This window comes from Fukomys damarensis, unplaced genomic scaffold (genome assembly GCF_012274545.1).
Source record: "Fukomys damarensis isolate Sample0158 unplaced genomic scaffold, DMR_v1.0_HiC HiC_scaffold_5, whole genome shotgun sequence".
Lineage (NCBI taxonomy): Eukaryota > Metazoa > Chordata > Mammalia > Rodentia > Bathyergidae > Fukomys > Fukomys damarensis.
Genome location: NW_022900917.1, coordinates 23,114,658 through 23,134,206, shown reverse-complemented (window position 1 = coordinate 23,134,206; position 19,549 = coordinate 23,114,658). Strand labels below are relative to the sequence as shown.

Below are 19,549 nucleotides of genomic sequence, written 5' to 3'. Positions count from 1 at the left end.
GTCTGGCAGCTCCATCACATGGCCCCACTATTGCTCCACCACTTTTCCTCAGATACTTGTTACATAAGATAACTGATATGCTGTGTGCTATTTTATTTTCTAGGGACTAATTTAGCGAGCCAGTCCAAAGAGAGGAAAAAAAATTTATAAGAAGAGTAGTGGGGATTAAATGAGTCAAGTCATGTGAAACACTTGCCAGAATTTGAGAAACCATGCTCAAAAAAAAAAAAAAAAAATTACTTTAAAAAGGGATTCACTTGAGCCAGGAATTTAGCTCAGTGGTTCTGTTACCTGCCTTGCAAGCACAAGATCCTGAGTTCGATCCCTGGTACCAAAAAATAAATAAATAAATAAATAAGGATTTACTTGAGTAATAATGAACATTATGTATTTTTGAGCCCCTTACCTGTTCTTTATAAACGGAAACATAGTATGAGTGATTTCAGAATCAAATTAAGCATAATATAAAATCTTGGGGCTAATGTTAGTAGCCATCATTGCACACTCCATTAAAGCTTCACACAACAATATTTAAAAACAAAAATGTAGTAACAGTGCTTAGAAAAAAATCTAGAATTTTATAAAATACCTCTTTTAGAATAAAAATTCAAATACAACAGCAAATTATTGAAGACATGATCTGTAGAGTTTTCTGAAGGAACCATATCTATATAGTTTTATATATGTGTGTTTAATTTAAAAAAGTTAGTTTTGAGGCTCTCGCAACCCAACTTAAACAAAAGAGAGGGTTAAAAACAGGAATTTGGGTTTTATGTTCTCAGAGCTGAAAAAGTGTTTCTTAAACTTTTTTTCATTGTTTCCCCTACTCTGTAAAAAAACTCCTTCCATCGCCTAAGAAATTTTAATATTAGAGTTACTCTGTTTATATGTCTACATTGTGAATAGGATTGAACTTTAAAGGGGACACAAGCCATTGTAATATTTAAGAATTTTTTACCGCCTCCATAAATTAATTATACTTCCTGGGGAATTTTATCATTCTTTCAACAAAATGCACAAAACCAGCATAGGACTTGGAAAAATATTTCTTTTTTACCTCATAGGCCAGATATGTGGGAGAACTTTCAAACTTCTGAGAAAAATATTAGAATCAGCACAGATGTTGATATAGCTTTCCTGAAAGTCTTGTGATATTTTTAGCCCTGGGAAAATTTTATATACATTTGGAAGTTGTATTTTCTATATTTTAACCCAGTATAAAAAATGTCTATATCCAATAGCTCTCTTTCCAAAATTTGTCTTTTGAAATGATATTCAAAATCAGGATGATGGAATGGTAATCAAAATCAGGGTGATAGAAATTTAATTATTTCTGGAAAAATAAACTTTACTGTGTATAATTTGGAAAATACAAATTAAGTGAAAAGGAAAAATAAAATTATATATACAATCTGACCAAAATCAGTGCACACCATCAAAATATTAATTTATGTCTTTATTATTGCTTTAAAAATATATATGTATGAATAATGCATAACGTACATATATAGATATTTTTTCAAAAATGGAATGCTCACACATGTTCATGTGTTAGTATAATTAGAATTATTTAAACATATTGATGGATCAGTTATACATAAATGTTTTGCAATGTGCCTTTTAAGATTTCTAATGTAAATATTTCCCCATTAGTTAAAGTATAATATTACCTTACTCTTTCTAATAGCTGTATAATATTGAAGTACGCATATAATTGAAGTCTATTTTTTATCAGGTAGGAATTTTTCAGACATTTTACAGTGGTAAAAAGAGGCTTTCATGAATTCCATCTATACCATTAGTGATTCCCTTAGGAAAAATTTCTACATATGTAGATTAAAAATATGGATTTTTTTGGTTTTATAAATGTTATCAAATTCTATTTCAGATTTTTTTTTTTGCTTCAGAAATCTTATAGGAATCAGCATTTCAAGTTTCTAACTGGTTCCTTCTTTTTTTTTTCTAATACAATCACCCTTCCTTGCTTTAACTTCTATTTCTACCTACCTTCCTGAAGAAATTACTTACACTAATTATTTTATGTTATTGTCCCACAATCTCTATTTCCTCTGTTATAACTTCTTTTATTTTTCTCTTATAGTGTTAATACTACATAGTCAGTAGATTTTATTTTTCAATATCAACTTTTAAAACATTTGGAACACTTGAGATTCACTGAAAGATTTTTTTGCAGCTGTTTTTGTAGTTCACTTTGTAACAGAGAACGCAATTTTGGTGCTCAGATCAGTGAGAGTACAGCAATGTTGGACTATGCAAGCAGGTGTCCTGTATCCTGGTTATCTTTCTTTCTGTCCCAAGCCTGTTTTTACCAGTCTGTGGATGTGCGGAACTCAGGGGAAGGGAACAGGGAGTGCAGAGTGTGTCACTGAATCCATAGTGCTGCCTACTCCTGAGAAAGTGCAGTGGTCCCTCTGTCTGTCATTCCTTGATCCCCCTTCTCCTCTGAAGTCCTCCACTGACTCTGTGTGTGGAATTCCCTCTGTCATTCTTTAGTCTGAGAGTTCTTTCTTGAGCTTTCACATTCATTTTGGATGGGTGCTTCCTTCTTCACTTGATTCTGTATAAAAACAGTTTCTGTTCCTGTGAAAATTTCTTTTTGTCTTTAAGTGGTTATGTATTTACCTCTTCTAATGGTTTCTTGTTATTATTTCTAACTACTAAATGTGCTGAAATTTATAATTTTCAAATTGGGAATATTTGTATCTATTAACTAAAACACTTGCACTATATAGATTAACTTCATCCTGGTTTGGTAAAGATGAAGTAAAGTAATTGTTTTGGTCTCTTCAGGCTGATATAACAAAATGCCTTAAACTGGATGATTTATAAATAGCAGAAATTATAGCCAGGCATGATGGTGCATGCCTGTAATCCCAGCACTTGGGAGGCTGAGGCAGGAGGATCACTGTGAGCTTGAGACCAGCTTGGGCTACATAGTGAGTTGCAGGTCAGTCTCAACTACATAGTGAGACCCTGTCTCAAAAAAAAAATATTTATAAATTTGTGATGCCCAAGATCAAGAAACTAGCAGTTTAGTAAGGTTTTCTTTCTGCTTCAAGATGGCACCTTCTAGCTAAGTCCTCATATGGCAGAAAAGTGAATAAGTTTTCTAAGCCTTCTGTACAGGAGCACTAATCCAATTTTTTAAGGCCTAGCTCTTTGATCTAATCACCTCCAAATGTTCCACCTCTTAATAATATCACATTGGAGATTGCATATAAACGTGAATTTTAGAAGGAAGGGAACATAAATATTCATATTATAGCAGTAGTGAAAGAAAGGAAGAAAAAACAATGGCTGATTCAAACAAGTCTTTTCTATTGAAAAAGAACAATAATAGAACTTGCCCACTTTAGATAATGGATTGGTATATTACCCTATTTTCCAAGAATGTCTTACAGTCTACCAAATACTTTATGTTTAATATCATCTTCACATTTTAGTGAGATGGAGATTGTTATTCTATTTGTAGAGGAAAACAGTTTGAAATATTTTAAAGGGCATATATGGGGAGTTTATATGTAAGGTTTGAACCTTGCCCTGGATTTAAGCCTGGGATTTTTCTAGTATTAAGTATAGATTAAACTATATTAAAATATAAAAAACTGAGTTTTTAAAATTGTTTTTGATTATAAGTAACTTAAGGAAAACTGAAGAAAAGCATTCAAGAATCCTTTGAAATAGTAATGTCTAGTTTGAATGAAGAATGTCAAAGATATATTAAAAAATACACTGAGTGGAATTAAAAGTGATATGCCTTTAAGAAGCTTTATTTAAAATCATATTGGGACTTGTGTGGATAGAAACCAGGTTAGAAGCTACAGACTGACCTTTTTTTATGCACTTCCCATCATGAATCTGGTGACTGAAGTTTTAATTTCCTGTCAGGATAAGAAAAATGGAAGACCAAATATCCCACAATTAGTTTTCAAACCACAGACCGCTTTCACAAAATCCTTGAATATCTTCTACTTCACTGTTCTAAATTGTTGCTTAGTCTGAATAAATTTCAAAATGTAATTCTTCACTTCATATTGTAGACTATCCCAGGGAAGATGTTGAAAATTTTTATTTATTTGGCACTCTCTGAAGAAAATGCTTCTTCATCCCTGCCTTTCTTGTAACCATATCTAGGAGTGTAAATATACAGATGAAAGATTGTGTCTAAGCTACATGGCTTCTCTCTCCAGTAGAGAGGTACTCGTTTTATAATTGGCTTCCAAAATCTGAAAAGAAGACAATTTCTAAAGATTAAAATACTAATTAATGAAATCTTAGCTAGATTAAAAGAAAGGAAAAGTAGATTTTTATATTTTGCAAAGGAGAATTCAAAAAAATGCACTAAAAAAGGTTATCTGGAGTGAACAAAAACATTGTAGATGCTTGCTTGCTGTGGCCAGGGCAAGAGAATTTTGTCACATGTTGAAATTTGTGTGCATGTTTCTTTTGTTTTTTCATTGCAATGTAAAAGGAGTTTAATTAAAGCTATGTGAGGAAGAGTAAGAAAAATCTTACAAGGATTTACACAAGAGATAAGGTAAAGGCTAAGGTGTCTGGGTTCTCAGTTCATGGAGGTCCTGGAATCCTCAGTAGTATTGGCATTTAGGTCCTGACATTTATTGTACCCATATTCCAAATGCTTCAACTGCTTACTTGTTGCTTCCTTTCTTTTATAATTTAACATACACATAACACAGTGTGGACTTGCTAGCCCTGACATACAGCTGTTCTATTTCAGCTTCTAGAAGTAAAGGAAATTATTTCCATGTTTCTTGGACAAATTCCCAAACCAAAATAAACAACCCAAACCTTGGAATCTGGATGATTGGATCAGAGCTTGAGGCCAGGGTATGACTGGCTTTACTTTGACTCAATAGTGAAGGGCTGGTTCCATCATCTCCGTTTTCAGGCAAGAGAATCATGTGTAAAAACCTGTAGGTGTTAAGAAGGTTCCTTGAGGGAATGGATGTACTTAGAAGGAAGGGGGAGATATGACTCAAGCACAATAAAAAAAAGTTTGGTAGTCCTAGTATATGTTTAAGAGTATCATTGACTAATTTGTAAGTATCTTTAAGAGCAAGGCCTAAGTCCTGAATAAGATGTGTACCACTGTAAGTCCTTTGAACTGGGAGGTGACACTATCTCATATACTCTAAAGGATCACTCTACATACATTTTGGAGATGCTCACTATTTATGTAATGGTATATTTATTTCTTGTCCAATTAAAGAACATTTTTGCAATTAATCTTCTCTGATTACTTAGAAATATGATCAAGAAATACAGTGAATGTTTAAATTTTTTTAAAAACCTATTACACCAAAAGAGGTGTTGTCATGAATCCTCTTAAAAATACTCCCTCTTGCTTTGAAACACAACTGTCTCACCATTGTTTTCATTTTCTGGAGCAGGTTTTTAGACACAGGGTTTTTGCTTTGTAGTTCAACTGGCCTTGAACTCCTTATGTAGTCCAGGCTGGCCTCAGACTTGAAGTAATCCTCCTGCTTCAGCATCTTGAGTGTGCTATTCTGGAAGTCCTCGTTAGTGTCTTTAGTTGTGCTGTTATGATTGACTCCATTTCTGAATCAATTCAAAATCTTTCCTGTTCATGGTCTTTTTGACTTTGGTGAAGAGCCAGAAGTTGCTTGGTGCCAGATCCACTGAATAAGGTGGCTGAGGACACATTATAATGTTTTTCTTTGACAGAATGTCTGTAAACCTTTTGAGTAGATTCAGGACCTCAAGACTACATGAATAGATATGAAAGAGGGCTTTTGGAACTGCTTCAGAAGTGGCAAGAAAGATAAGGGTATTTGAAGCAAGGGAGAATATTTCAAGAAGAATTATTGGCAAGGTATCTTTTACTGTAATAATTTTTAAAATTTTTAAAAAATTCATTGTTTATTGCTACATTTTAGGTATACAATATGATCATATTCATCATTGGGAATTTGTACCTTTACATGATATTTCTTGGTTCTTATTTTTTTCCCCTTTCCCCTGCCCTCCCTTTGAGCCACCCACTCCTCCTATTTACAAAGACTTCGTTTCCATTTTTTCCTTTTCTCATATTTATTCCTTTCTCTTCTTTTCTTTTCCCTATCTCTCCTACTTCCCCTTCCCCTTTGAGCCTTTTTTTCCTATTTCATATTATCTGTTACACATTTTGATCCTTATTTACACTGTCAGTTTCTCATACCAAAAAAACTATTCAGTACTTACAAATGTGTGTCCTATTTATTTCACTTAAGAGTATGGCCCTGGGCCAGGGATTTAGCTCAATGGTGCCCCATCTGCCTTGCAAGGACAAGGTCCTGAGTTTGATTCCCCAGTACTTATGTGCGAAAGAGAGAGAGAGAGAGAAAGAGAGAGAGAGAGAGAGAGAGAGAGGAGAAAAAGAGAGAGGAGAGTATGGCCTCAATATGCATCCATTTATCTATAATGTCTCTAGTTTGTCATTCTTTATGGCTGAGTAGTACTCCATTTTATTTAAAAACACACACACACGTGCACACACACACACACATTTTCTTTACCCAGATCCTCTTTCATTGCCAGTTCAGGGAGTCCAGGTGGTTGCGTTTCAGATTCTTTCATTTCATTGCCCTTTGGGATTGTCTTTGGAGATCTGGAAGTCTGGTTTTGAGTCTGGTCTAAGTTTCCTCTCATTTCAACTGATACAGTCTGGTATGCCATTATCGAGTTGATTCTTTCCTCTCCCAGTGGGCTTTATTCTCAACAAACCTCAGAGAGGCCTTCTCTCTACTGCTCATCACTGTGCCAATTCCTGGGTTAGAATGATGACCTTCTAAATCCCTATACAGAGCTGTTGTCTGGCTGGGGCCTGGGTGCACTTACCAGTGATATCAGGGTGGGCCTCTGGCTGGCGTCTGCTTGCCCAATCCAGTGGTGGGGCCCTGACTGGGGCCTGTGCATACTTCTTTAAAACTTATTTAAACGTTCACTATATCTATTGAATACTTTGTATGATTATTTAACATTTTGTGAATATATATTACAGAATTTGCCTTATGGCAGTTTTTTCATTCGCCAACAGTTATCACACTTTTCACTCCTTTTTCCTTCTTGAATTCTTTGGCTTCTGGTGTTAGATATTATCTTTCTTTATGATATCTCTTAAGTAGATATATTTGAGTTTTCCAGAGACATAGAACCAGTTAAGATTCCAATCTCTGGCTATAAAGAGATTTATTATTAGGAATTGTCTCACGTGATTGTAGAGACTGAGAATGCCATTATCTGCCACCTGCAAGGTGGAAACTCAGGAGAGAAAGTGGTACAATTCCAGTTCAAGCCTAAAGCAACAATGTAGGTTTCAGTCTTTGTACAGGAGAGAAAAACCAAATATTAAGGCAGAAGACAAATTATTTCTTTTTTCCTCTCATTGTCAGTATAGGACATCAGTGGATTAGATGATGCCTACCTATGTTAAGGAGGGAAGTTCCTCAATACCATGGAAATTTTTATCCAAAATCAACCTCACTAACACACCCCAGAATCAATTGCAAAATATCTTGGCAACATTTGGGCATCTCATGGACCAATTAAATTGACACATAACATTGATTATCACAATAAATGAGTTTAAATATATTTGAAATATGATTATATTGTCCTACTTAATTGATTTATATTTATAGTTAGTAAATTATGTGGTCATTTTGTTTAAAATTGGTAACCAGTTTGGTCTTTTTGGGGGGAATCAGGTGTAAGTCAGTTCATTTCTGGTAATAATTTCTTTAATGAAGATCTGATTGACCAACACGCAGTGAGTACTGTTTAATGCCATAGATATCAAGTTCAAATGGATACTGTCAAAATTTACATTGTGTGTGTATAAGTATTATATATAAAACCATCAACTCATTCAGATACAATCTTAGTTGTTAAAAATATAAGTGTTAGCAGGGCTTTTTGTGCATTTTCTGTTAAACGATTTGTGAAAGCATTATATGAGTAATCATTTAATTATTTTTTTCCATCTTATGTGTTTCTTAGACACATTTCAGGAAAATATTTCATCTTATTTTGATCAAATATGACAGGAAACATCTCTGCTTATTTAAATACTTTGAATAAGAACCTTGACTCAAGATAATTATTTAAAGATCATTTATTTTGTTAAGTTCATTTAAATTTAATAATCAAAAATGGCTCTTTTGATGACAATAGTTTTAAAGTCTGTTCTGAAATACTGTTGAGTGTGTGTGGCATACAACAAATTAGAAACAACTTGATTGAAATGTGATCTTTTTCTCTTCAAAAGCAGATAATAGGAGAATAAGGGGAAATGGAAATAATAATTATCTACCCTTATTTCCTTTCCCCTCCCCTTCCCACTTCCCCTCTATATCATTGGGAATTTGAACCTTTACATGGTAGATCTTGGTTCTTGAGGAAAATGGGCCTATCGTGTATAGCAGTAGTATATTTCTTTCATTTTCCATCTCCATCTCTTTTCAAACTTTCATTGTTTTATCATCATCCAAGACTGATGATTTGCTTTTCTTCTCATCTCCTATTCTTGTGTTATGGATTCATCCAGTTTCTGTGATGGATGAAATGTTATGAAACATGATGGATCAAGAGTAAAATGGTTTGGAAGCTGTTCAAGACTAGAGGCATAGTTCATTTTTGTTCGTAGCACCTGAAAACTTTGGGTCATCATGGTTCCTTCTAGTCTTTGTACACTTAGATAGCCATTAACTTGTTCTGTCTGAGAGATCTTTTATTTTCTATAATTAACTTCTACAACTTTTTAATACAGAGAAGAGGTTTAAGGGCAATGCAGTAACAACAAAAAAATGCTTAACTCTGTAGACTATACTCTTACTAATACAATGCTTCTTAACTTACAGTGGAGTTACTTCCTGATAAACCCATGATAAAATCAAAGTATCTTAAGTTAAAAATGCATTTAATACACCTAATGTACCAAATATCATAGCTGAGCTTAGACTAGTCTATCATAAACATACTCAGAACTGCTCAGCTAACTTCCTAAAGCTGTGAAAAATCATCTGTCTAGCTCATAATTTAGAATATAGTGTTAATTAGGTCATTTTAAAATGTTAATTAGGTAATGGTAATTAGTTGTTTTTTTTGTTTTGTTTTGTTTTTGTTTTTGTTTTTTTTGGAGACAGTGTCTTACTATGTTGCGAAGACTGACCTGGAACTCAGTATGTAGCCCAGGCTGGTCTCAAACTCAGAGTGATCCTCCTGCCTCAGCCTCCCAAGTGCTGGGATTGCAGGCATGCGCCACCATGCTTGACTGTAAATTACTGACTACTTCACTGAAAGTGAAAAGCAGAATGTCATATGGCTATACTTTTACAGCATTATAAACTCAAAAATTCAGAAGTTGGACCATCATTAAATTAGGAACTGTACAAATATAAAGTTGAGGCAAATATTTTGACAATCATAGAACTAGCTTTTTACTTTTATCTGTCTCTTTTTTACATCTACCAGATAATATTAGGACTTGAATTGATGCTTACAAGTTTTAGAAACTCTTGGTAAAGATGAAAAAAGTCCCTGAAAACTATTTAGAAAATATTGCCTCTGATGTGAGGAACTTTCAGAAAGGGGATAATTGGTTCAGGACATGAGAAGTTTGCTAGCTGAGAGTCTCTTCGTATTACTTCAAGGTAACCTCAGAAACTAACTTCTGGTAATAGACCTTTTCTTTTAAGTGGTGTCCCTAGAAGCCAGGGCCAACCCAGGGCTGACCCTTGAACATGATTGGCTAGGATCCATGACAGGTAAATTTCTGGATATCCATGGTTATGCAATTTTCATTACCTTGGATATTTTTCCCAAAAGCAAGAGAGAAGAAGCAGGAATCGCCTCTGAGGTTGTATACATCACTTCTTTCCCCATTAGAAATGAGTTACTAAGTGCAATGTAGGCAAGAGGAAAGGGAGGATAAGAAACTAGCTTTTAAATGCAGAGTACGAAGTGGTCGGTGGACACGTTTTAAAACTGCCGCAATGTACCAATAGAACAGAATGGATTGAGAACATAGCTTCAGAAAATGCATAGAAAGCTGACGGGAAGGAAAACGAAGGTAGAGGGAAGCTGGAGAATGCATAGGAGTTGACAAGGAAGAAGAATCCATCACAAGACAAGAATGTACACAGCCTGGAGATGTTCTGCGATGACCTTTTCAGTTAATTATAAAAGGAGGCAAAAGAGAATGATAATGAAGGGTGGTAGTGGAGAAAGAATGCAGAGAGAAACAAATAACTGAGAAAAAAAGGAAAATGTAAAATGTAAACGATATTCTTAAGATCATTGTGTAAAAAGTTGAATAGCAAGAGAAGTAAAGAAAATAATACATCTTTGAGGAAAGGCTATGGAACCATTCAGTTTATTGCCCAGTTATGAATGAAATAAATTCAGTGGAAGTGTGGAGAAGAGTTATTTTTGAAGTCTTTACATTATCTGGATTTGACTACTTGAGATATATTGTTTGTAGTGAGGTAGCAAATGCTGAGTAAAGTGAGTTAAGCTTTAAAAGCAGAACAATTTATGATTATTTTAAAGTAAATATCTCAAAAAATCCAAGAATTGTTAAAAGTTTTTTATATAAATTATTCAGAAATAATTTTCACAGACAAAATAATTGTACCAGTAAAGAGTCATTGCTGGTCAAAGTATGAAGGGATTTAGGCTACGAAAAGTGGAATATAAATGTGTAACAAAACCAAGTCAATGTAGAATTGAAATAGCATCTTCCTTACTCCCCTGTAAATTACTCAGTGAACAAGGAGAAAGTACTGAGGTCATTCACTTTTCTGAAATACAGGTAGAGAGATTTCTGGTAGATACAGGTAGAGCCTGGTCCAAAGAGGCCAGTGACTGGGTGTGGGTATGACTGAGAAGGTGGTATCTCCTTTCTCAGTTCCTTCCTTGATGCTCTCTGCTTCCTGTGTACTAGGCTATGAGCAGCTGTCCTCCGCCATGCTCTGCTGCCATGCTCTGCTGCTTTAGAGCTGGCTGCCCCTGGACTGAAGCATAAGTAAAAATAAACCTCTCTGACTTGAAGTTGTGGGTGTCTTGTATTTGTCCCAGCCTTGAGAAAATGACTTAGACAGATTTTGATACCAACAGTCAGGCAGGCCATTGCTGTTCATAAGGTTATGGAAATGAAGCCAAAAGTGCAGCAGAGAATCCGGAAAGCTGGAAAAGACAGGAATGTGGAATGCCCGAGGGAAGCCAGCAGGAACGAGCAAAGCCAACCTAAGAGCGAAGCTAGAAGGGATACAGTCATCTAGCGATAGGGCCACCCAAGCCATTTGAAGTTTGCATTTTTCCACAACTTGTCGCGCAGGTGTTGGACATGAAACTACAAGATTTAATGTTTGTCCTGCTGGGTTTCGGCCTTGCTTTGTCCCATTCCTTTCTATCCTCCTGGTTCTCCCTTTTAGAATTGTAATGTTTACTCTGAGCCTTTGCATATTGGCAGTTTTTAACTTTTTTGGTATTACAGGGGCTCACAGCTAAGATTTTTAAATCTCAGAGAAGACTTCGGCCTTGGACTTTTCAGTAAAGCTGGGACTGTTATGGCTTTGGGAACTAGATTAAATGTAGCTTGAATAAATATATAAATCTTTAGGGGGCCAGGGCAGAATGTTATGGTTTATATCTGGATATCTCCCTACAGCCGCATGCAGTCATAGCGGGGACCACTGGAAGGTGATTGAATTATAGGGGCACTATAGCTGACTTGCTGTTAGGAGGTGTGGCTTGATCAGAAGAGGTGGGTCTCTGTGGGTGTGTCTGGGGAGGTTATATCTCCTTTCCCATCTTCTCCCTGAACTCTCTGCTTTTTGTCCTCTATGCCCTGAGCAACTGTCCTCCATTAGGCCTCTCTGCCATGCTGCTGCTTCTTAGAGCCAGCTGAACCTGGACTGAAACGTGAGCCCAGATAAACCTCTCTTTTAAATTGCGGGAAAAGGTGACTGTAACAGTATGTTTAAAGCATGAATGATTAAAATTCTTCCTTGACTACCTGCTATGATAATATATTACTTGTTTAACAAAGTATACTATGTACTTTATATAGATAATATCATTTAACAACTGCACTTATTAGATGAGGAACCTATAATTATCATTATTATTTTATTTTTAAAGAGGTCTGATAATGTGTTTCAACTCTCATTGCTAGTACTGTGGAGCTGGAATTCAAGAAAGGGCAACTGGGAAGTCTGTCATCTTAAATCCTTACATTTTACATTATATACTAATCTCTGCACTGGGAATTGGAGATGCACGGTGGGGAAGCCAGCATGGGGTCTTGTTTTCTCTAAGCTGCAGTGCACTGGGAGATAGATATTAACTGAACAATTAACATCATAATGATGGATAATCAGAAACTAAAATTAGTACACTAAAAGAAAAGGAGGCAACAGAAGCCTGACTACACAGGTTAGGGAGGGCTTTCTGGAAGCAGTGACATAAACCAAGATCTGAATAATGAATGATAATGGGTCGGATGAAGGAGAAAGATGACTTCAGGAAAGAATGCACAATATGTAGAAAGACCCTAAGGTGGGAGGGCTGTGGATGTTCATACTGAGAAGAATTCAGTGTGCTAGAACTCAGACATTGAGTGGAAGGGGCTAGAGCAAAAGAATGTAGGGTATGCTAAGGATTTGATCTTTATTATAAAGACAATAGAAATCTCAAAGGGTTTCAGATGTGAGGTGACATTTAGATTTGTATGTTGTAAAGTCCTTTCCCTCTGCAGTGTAGCAGATATACTATATGGAGACCAGAGGGCAAGAGGAGTAAAATTTTGGTGGACTTTTGCTGAAGGCAACAATGATGATAATAATTTGATCAAAGCTGGTGGCAGGATGTGTGCAAAGACCAAAACAGATTCATTACATATTTTAGGGGCAAACTTGGAAATGGCAGTGGATTGATAAGCTTTCTATGGGCTGAAATAGAAAATAGTAGAAAAAAAGACTCTTTGACCAGGTGACCTGGATGTGTATTTAAGATGTCCAGGTGATGATTTTGAATACACAGTTGGCAACAGGGTGTGGCAGCACTCATTACCCCAGAGAGAGTCATCAATATGGATAGCATTCCTTTGGGTAAAGAAGAGGAAGTGAAATGAGAATGTGAAAGGAGAGCTTTTTCGTTGCTGGATAAAGAATTGTGAGTCAGTAAAGAAAATGTTGAGTATAATGACTGCAGCAGAACTGTCAGCCACCTTTGAAGGCACACTGGATGTTGGTGGTGATGAATTGATAGTGACTCCTGTCTGCCCTGAGGGGTAACTAAGCAACCATCCCTAGTTTGGTCAGATGCAGAAAGGGGAAGTCCATGGCAGGGATGATGTAGGACCAAGTTTTGAATACACTTGGAGTAAATAAGAGGAGGGCCAGCAAATTCAACTAAGCTACACATTTTATCATACATTTGCTAATATGGCCTTAAAAGAGCCTTTTAAAAATTTAAGATAACTCTGAGAGATACATTTTATTCATAAATGTGTGTTCCCATTTGAAGCATTTCTTTTGCCTGGTGTACTGGCACATTCTTGTAATCCCAGTACTTGGGAGGCTGAGGCAGGAGATTGGCTTTGAATTTGAGGCCATCCCAGGCTACATAGTGAGGTCAAGGACACTGTGGTGCTGTCAACGTCAAGGGATAGCAAGGCCCTCTCTCAAAAAACCAAACAACAACAAAAACCAAAACATTTCTTTTGGATAAATACATAGAATAATTACTCAAAGAGTTAGGAATAGCTTTCAGGTTTTTTAATGACCTTGCCAATTTGTTTCTAAGGAGATTTCCTAATTTTGTTTTGCTTTGGAGTGTAAGATCCTCCCAGGGAGGAATCCCACCACTCTAAATCCGGGACGCCACGATACACCCCGAGAGACAATTCTTGATGCAAAACACGAGGTCTTTATTCCAGTGCGCTGGGTCTCAGCTCATAACCCTCCCAGGGGCAGAGGAGTTGAGCCCCGAAGCAGGGTAGAGACACAGTTTTTAAAGGAAAAAACCACAAGCTATAGGGTAGGGGGAATTCCGAGAAAGGGGTCAATTACGGGAACATTCAGTTACAAAGGGTGGGGACTTCGGGGAAGTGGGACCATGGATTGTTCAAAGGGGTAGGGTCTGTTCCGCACCAGACGTTTATCTTGGTTCCTGCCTCTTAGGAATGTTTAAGGCGACCTTTTGACCTGTCATGGTTAGCTGACTCTGCTAGGGGTTGGGCTCTTAGAGCTTCTTAATACTTTTCCTAACAGGAGCAGTGGGTATTCTAAGTTTTATTCTTTGCTTTTGGACAGGCAGAAATAATGCATCCTTTTAATTTTTGTATTTTGTCACTGTCTTTCAGTCGCTGTATGTTTTGAGTGATTTTCCTTGGCTAAGATATATATCTCATGCATATATGAAAAGACCTTCCTATTAGTTTTGCATATTAATGAACCCTAGTCTGGGTTTTAGGTTTTGAAATTATAAGCTCTTCCCCTTGCAAACTACAAAAATCAGACACCAATCTTGTTTGTGTTGTATTAACCTTCCTATAGCTTTTGAAATCTAATGACATTGATTCTTCAGAAAGATATTTTAAACAAATTATTTTTAATTTGTCACGTGCTTACTAGCTTTCAAATCTTGGGTTGAAAATACAGAAATCTCTAATTGTCCCATAAATTTTGTGATATGTAGAGTGATAGAGTCAGCTTATCTTGGTTCAAAGAATAGATTTTGCAAATGTCTTTCTGAACTGTGTTTAATGACTTGAATTAAGTCCTCATAGCAAATATGTCATGAAATCAACACACTACCCATCCAGGTCAATCCCTTCCTCCTCCTCCTCCTCCACTCCTCTTCCTCCTCCTCCCTCTTCTCCCCCTCTCTCCCTCCTTTCCCTCTTCCTCCCTCCTCTCCTCCTCCCTCTCCCACTCCCTCTCTCCTTCTTTCCTTCTGTTTTTCAGGGAACTAGTTTACCACCATACTACTGAAGATAGCTTCTTAATGTTCCTATTTTATAGCTGATATCTAGACTCAGAGAAATAGTCACTTAAATTAGTTTAACTTTAAAAGCCACATAGGTTCTTAGAAACGAAGCATAATACTAATATGAAGAAATAGCTCCATTTTCTACTGAAGTGATAGACTGTATAAGGATTTAGATTTTCTTCATAGAAAACTATTGTGGGCAAAAGGGCCCTGTTTGCCCATCAGTTGGAAACTGGATAAAGAAGATGTGGAATATTACTCAGCCTTAAAGAATGAGAAATCAGATTCATTCATAGGAAAATGGATATATATTGATTCTATATTCCTAAGTGATATACATAAATCATACATGTAAATACCGTATAGTTTCTCTGGTGTGAATAAACTATAATAGTACATAAGATCCTAATGATATAATGGACAATGTGAAATAGGAAGAAAAGGGCTAAAGGTATAGGGAAAGTGGGAAGGGTAGGGGAGAGGTAATAATGGAAAAGAAAAAATATGAGGAAATGAAATGTTTGTAAAGGGGGAGGGAGGAGGGGTGAAGGGAGGGCAGGGACAAGGGGGAAAAAATGAGAACCAAGACCTGTCATGTAAAGGTACAAGATCCCAATAATGAATGTCACTGTACTGTATACCTAAAATGTACCAATAAACTCAATGAGGGGAAAAAAAGAGAAAACTATTGTGATCTGTACATTCTCCTTTTCCTCTCTCTTCTCTGCCTTCATTCCTTATCCTTTTATTTTCGTTGTGTACAACACATTATAACGAGAACATCTGATATTCCTGTGTTCCTCTTTTCTCATTGAATATATATAGATAATGATCTCTGAGGTTTGGAATATGATATGTTTTGGAGTATTTTTCATCATGCTAAGGTTTTCTCACAAATATAAAACAAAATGCTCTTAACCCTTTATTTATTATACATTGCTCTGTTACTGATCAAGTCTATGACCCTAAACCAGTTTTCTTAGCTGTTTAGTGCAGAGGATATGACATTTAGATTCACGCACCTTTATACCAGTATTATAATTCTCATGCTTCTAAAGGCTAGAGTGTGTCCCACTCTTAAAATATTAGTGCAGAGTGCTAAGTCTCAAAAAAAAGTAAATTTATTCCAATTGTATTGAAGGTATAGTTTTAGAGCTTTGGGCTGTTGTTTTGTTGTACAATAAAGTTATTGTTTTGTTTTAAAAGTTTCAGGATCTGAAGCTGAGGGAATTCTACTGTGAGGATAATCCACTCTTCCTGAAGCAACCATTTACGGCTAAACAGCAGGAGGACGTTTGGAGTCTAAAGGTAAAGTTTTAGCTCATTCAACCTTCAAGTATTCAGCTGAATAATTAAATATTCAAACTAAGGATATGGCTTAAATTGTAGAGTTTTTTTTTTTTTTAAGGCATTCTGGCCAGCCAAGCAAATGATTAATATAATTCAAATTTACTGGAAATATGTATCATATGCATACATTTTTTTTTTTCTGGTACCAGGGATGGAACTCTGGTTCTTATGCTTGCTGGGTAGGCGGCAGGACCACTGAGCTAAATCTCTGCCCCCACTTTTTCTTTTTTACTTGCTGATGGAATCCACTGTAATCTTATCTGATTTCCAGTGTGACTAAATACAGAAATGGTGATAGTCTATTAGATGAAAAGAAAAAAAGAGATTTATTTTCACTTTGGCCTTCAAAGTATTTTTCTCAGTGCTAAGAAGCATTTGACTTATTTTTTGTAGGGTCTTTATTTCTTCTACCCTCTTTTAACTTTTCTATAGCCCTAGTGAATGAATGAGATTATAATGTGCACGAAGCATATTAGAAGACTCCTTTCACAATAGATGAGTTAAAAGATTGTTGATACTCCCATATTTGAGTATGATTCTCCATCACAATTTTGAATTTTCCAGATATATTTAGGCGTAGAGCTGAATGTATAAAATTGTTAGAGAAGACTTTCAGGAATTTCATAGAATTCAAATTTCCTGGCTATAGGAAATGACCAACCTGATTCATTGGCTTAATTTGTTTTAAAATACTCTCTCCACTCATTGTATCAGAAATACACGTTTGTTACTAAAACTGAAAAAATACAAATAAATAATGAAGAAAATAAAAATTAGTTAAAATATACCGATTTAGAAAAAAGTTCTTACAGTGAAAGTTAAACAAGCTCATTTAGTGAAATGAGGAAAAAAAAAAAAAAGCCAATGGAGGTTAATAAAATTACCAGAAACCTAGTACACAGAGATATATGTAAATACTCTTACCTAATACTTATTCTTCTAAATTTCCTATGCATACAGAATATATTTTAAATTAAACATGAATTCAAACTCTACATATTCTTTAGATGTTTCTTCACTCAAAATGTTGTGAATTTTTTTTAACCAGAAAAAGAAGACTAAGACATCTTTTATATCAGTGTATATTAAGATATATTTTGATAGGTAATGTCATATTTCTAACTACTTCCCCATTGTTAAATGCTTATGTTATTAATAATTTTTTTTTTTTGCCTTTTTGGCCCTGATAAACAAGGATATTGGGCCCATTCTCAGTATATTTCTAGCTTATGTCCATACGATCCCTCTGAATGAAATTAGTAAGTGAAAGAGCTGGCTTCTTTCACAGATGAGCTCTTTTCAAAATTCTTTTCAGAAAATATTCTCACAAATATCACTATTTCCCACAAACACCATTATTTCCTACTGTTATATAGAAAGAATACTCTTTTGAAATTCAACTGTAAATCATTAAAAGACTTGCATTATTTGTTTAATCCTTCATAACCAATTTTTCTTTTGCATCAAAAATTTTAGAATAATTATGGTAATTCCTATTTTAAGCTTACTGTGAACAAGGCACTATTATTTATACTTAACAATTAATGTAGTCCTTCAGTAACCCTAAAGGTGTAGGTTCCATTACTGTCTCTTTTAAAAATAGAAATGAAAACATCCCCTAGAAAGGTTAAATAACTTGTTCAAAGTCACAGAGATAGTGTTGGGACCTTGGCACCGACTTAAGCAGTTGAGCTTTAGCTCCACACTGCAATATAGCAAGGGAGGTCTGGGGAATGGAGTCAGGATAAGCTTAGGTTGGAGGATATTCTGGTGTGTGTGGGAGGCTGGATGAGCAGTTAATTCAATGTGACGTCAGTCTTTCAGAGAGCCCTCAAAGGCAAGATTATTAACGCTTACAGTGACAGATCAATACTTCTGTCTTATAATTTTTGTTCAATAGTGGGAAATGAACTCAGGGTTTCACAGTGAGCTACATCCCCAGCACTTTTTAAAATTTATGTTTATTCTTTATTAGTACATGTTGGCGGTACATAATGATTACATTTTTTGTGGGGAGTTGTTCAGTGTGATATTTGAAATTTTAAGGCTTGGGAGTGCAAGGGTTAATTTTATGTGCATATATATATATGTAGCACCATTAAATTGTATATTTTCAAAAACTGCACTGAATGTATCTGTAAGAGGGGTCCTAGAATATATTATTGGTCAGCTTAGTAATATCCTACTTTATAGATGCTTTTCCAAGCAATAAATTTATTTTATATTTTAATGGTATGCATTATTCTCCCAAAGTAACAAATTATCAGAAGGTAGAAGAGTATAAATAATGGCTGACAAGAATTGTCAACAGATATCCTGAATGCAAGAAACATATCTGGGTATGGGAATCATAAATGGAAGAAGTCATGTTTGAATTTATTTATAGGTCTTATATATTTCAGCAAATTTTTCTACCTTCTATTGAACAGAGTGAATCCTTGTCTGAGTTTTCTGCAGCTTTGTAATGAGACTAGCCATTGAATTCATGTAGCTAATCATTTACCTGTAAAATGAATATCTTGTTTAGGATCACAGGTTATACTCTACTCAAGCCTTGAGAGAAAGAGTGGCAATAAACAACAGATCTAGCAGTACTGGCTGCATTAGGGCTTTCAGATGTGTCTGTCCCATTGACCCCAGTCAGTTAACCATCTAGAAGAAAGTGCATAAGTGATCACGAGTTTGTGCTGTTGACAGACCGGACGTTTAAAGAAACCATACTCAGCGTTGTTGTATGAAGGCAGCTTTACCATATACTTGTTAACTGGAAAGGATAGGGAAGTAGGGAACAAGGATATAGCTATTTATAGAATTTTGTTGTTATTTGAATTTTTAAAAAAATGATTTCAATTGGGATGAATAAGTGAAAGATTATGTCTGTTTTTGTGTCTTCATGGACATATTTTCCAAAATTCTGATCAGAACCCCATGTGAACTATTTTAATACTATTGAGAAGTAAATTTTTTAATTTGGCCCAGAAATAAAAATAAACTAACCCCATACACTATTAAAATTTCAGGCAGTGTTTGTGTAACATTTATACAGGACTTCCATGCTACTAGCATCAATGATGAGAGGTTTTTAGGGAGTAAGGCAAATGTTTGTTTTCTTTCTTTGGTCAGTGAAGTCTTAATACACACACACACATTTATACATATATAT

General features: G+C 35.4%; 1 protein-coding gene across 2 annotated transcripts in view; it reads left to right on the top strand.

Annotated features, from left to right (window-relative positions):
* The window catches only part of Lrrc69 (leucine rich repeat containing 69), an 84,683-nt gene that overhangs the window by 47,842 nt on the left and 17,292 nt on the right, over window positions 1–19,549 (top strand). For both annotated transcript variants that reach the window (XM_010611985.2, XM_010611984.2), the window contains exon 6: window positions 16,243–16,344. In XM_010611985.2, the coding sequence (XP_010610287.1) occupies window positions 16,243–16,344 (102 nt within the window). The remainder of the gene's footprint in view (window positions 1–16,242; window positions 16,345–19,549) is intronic.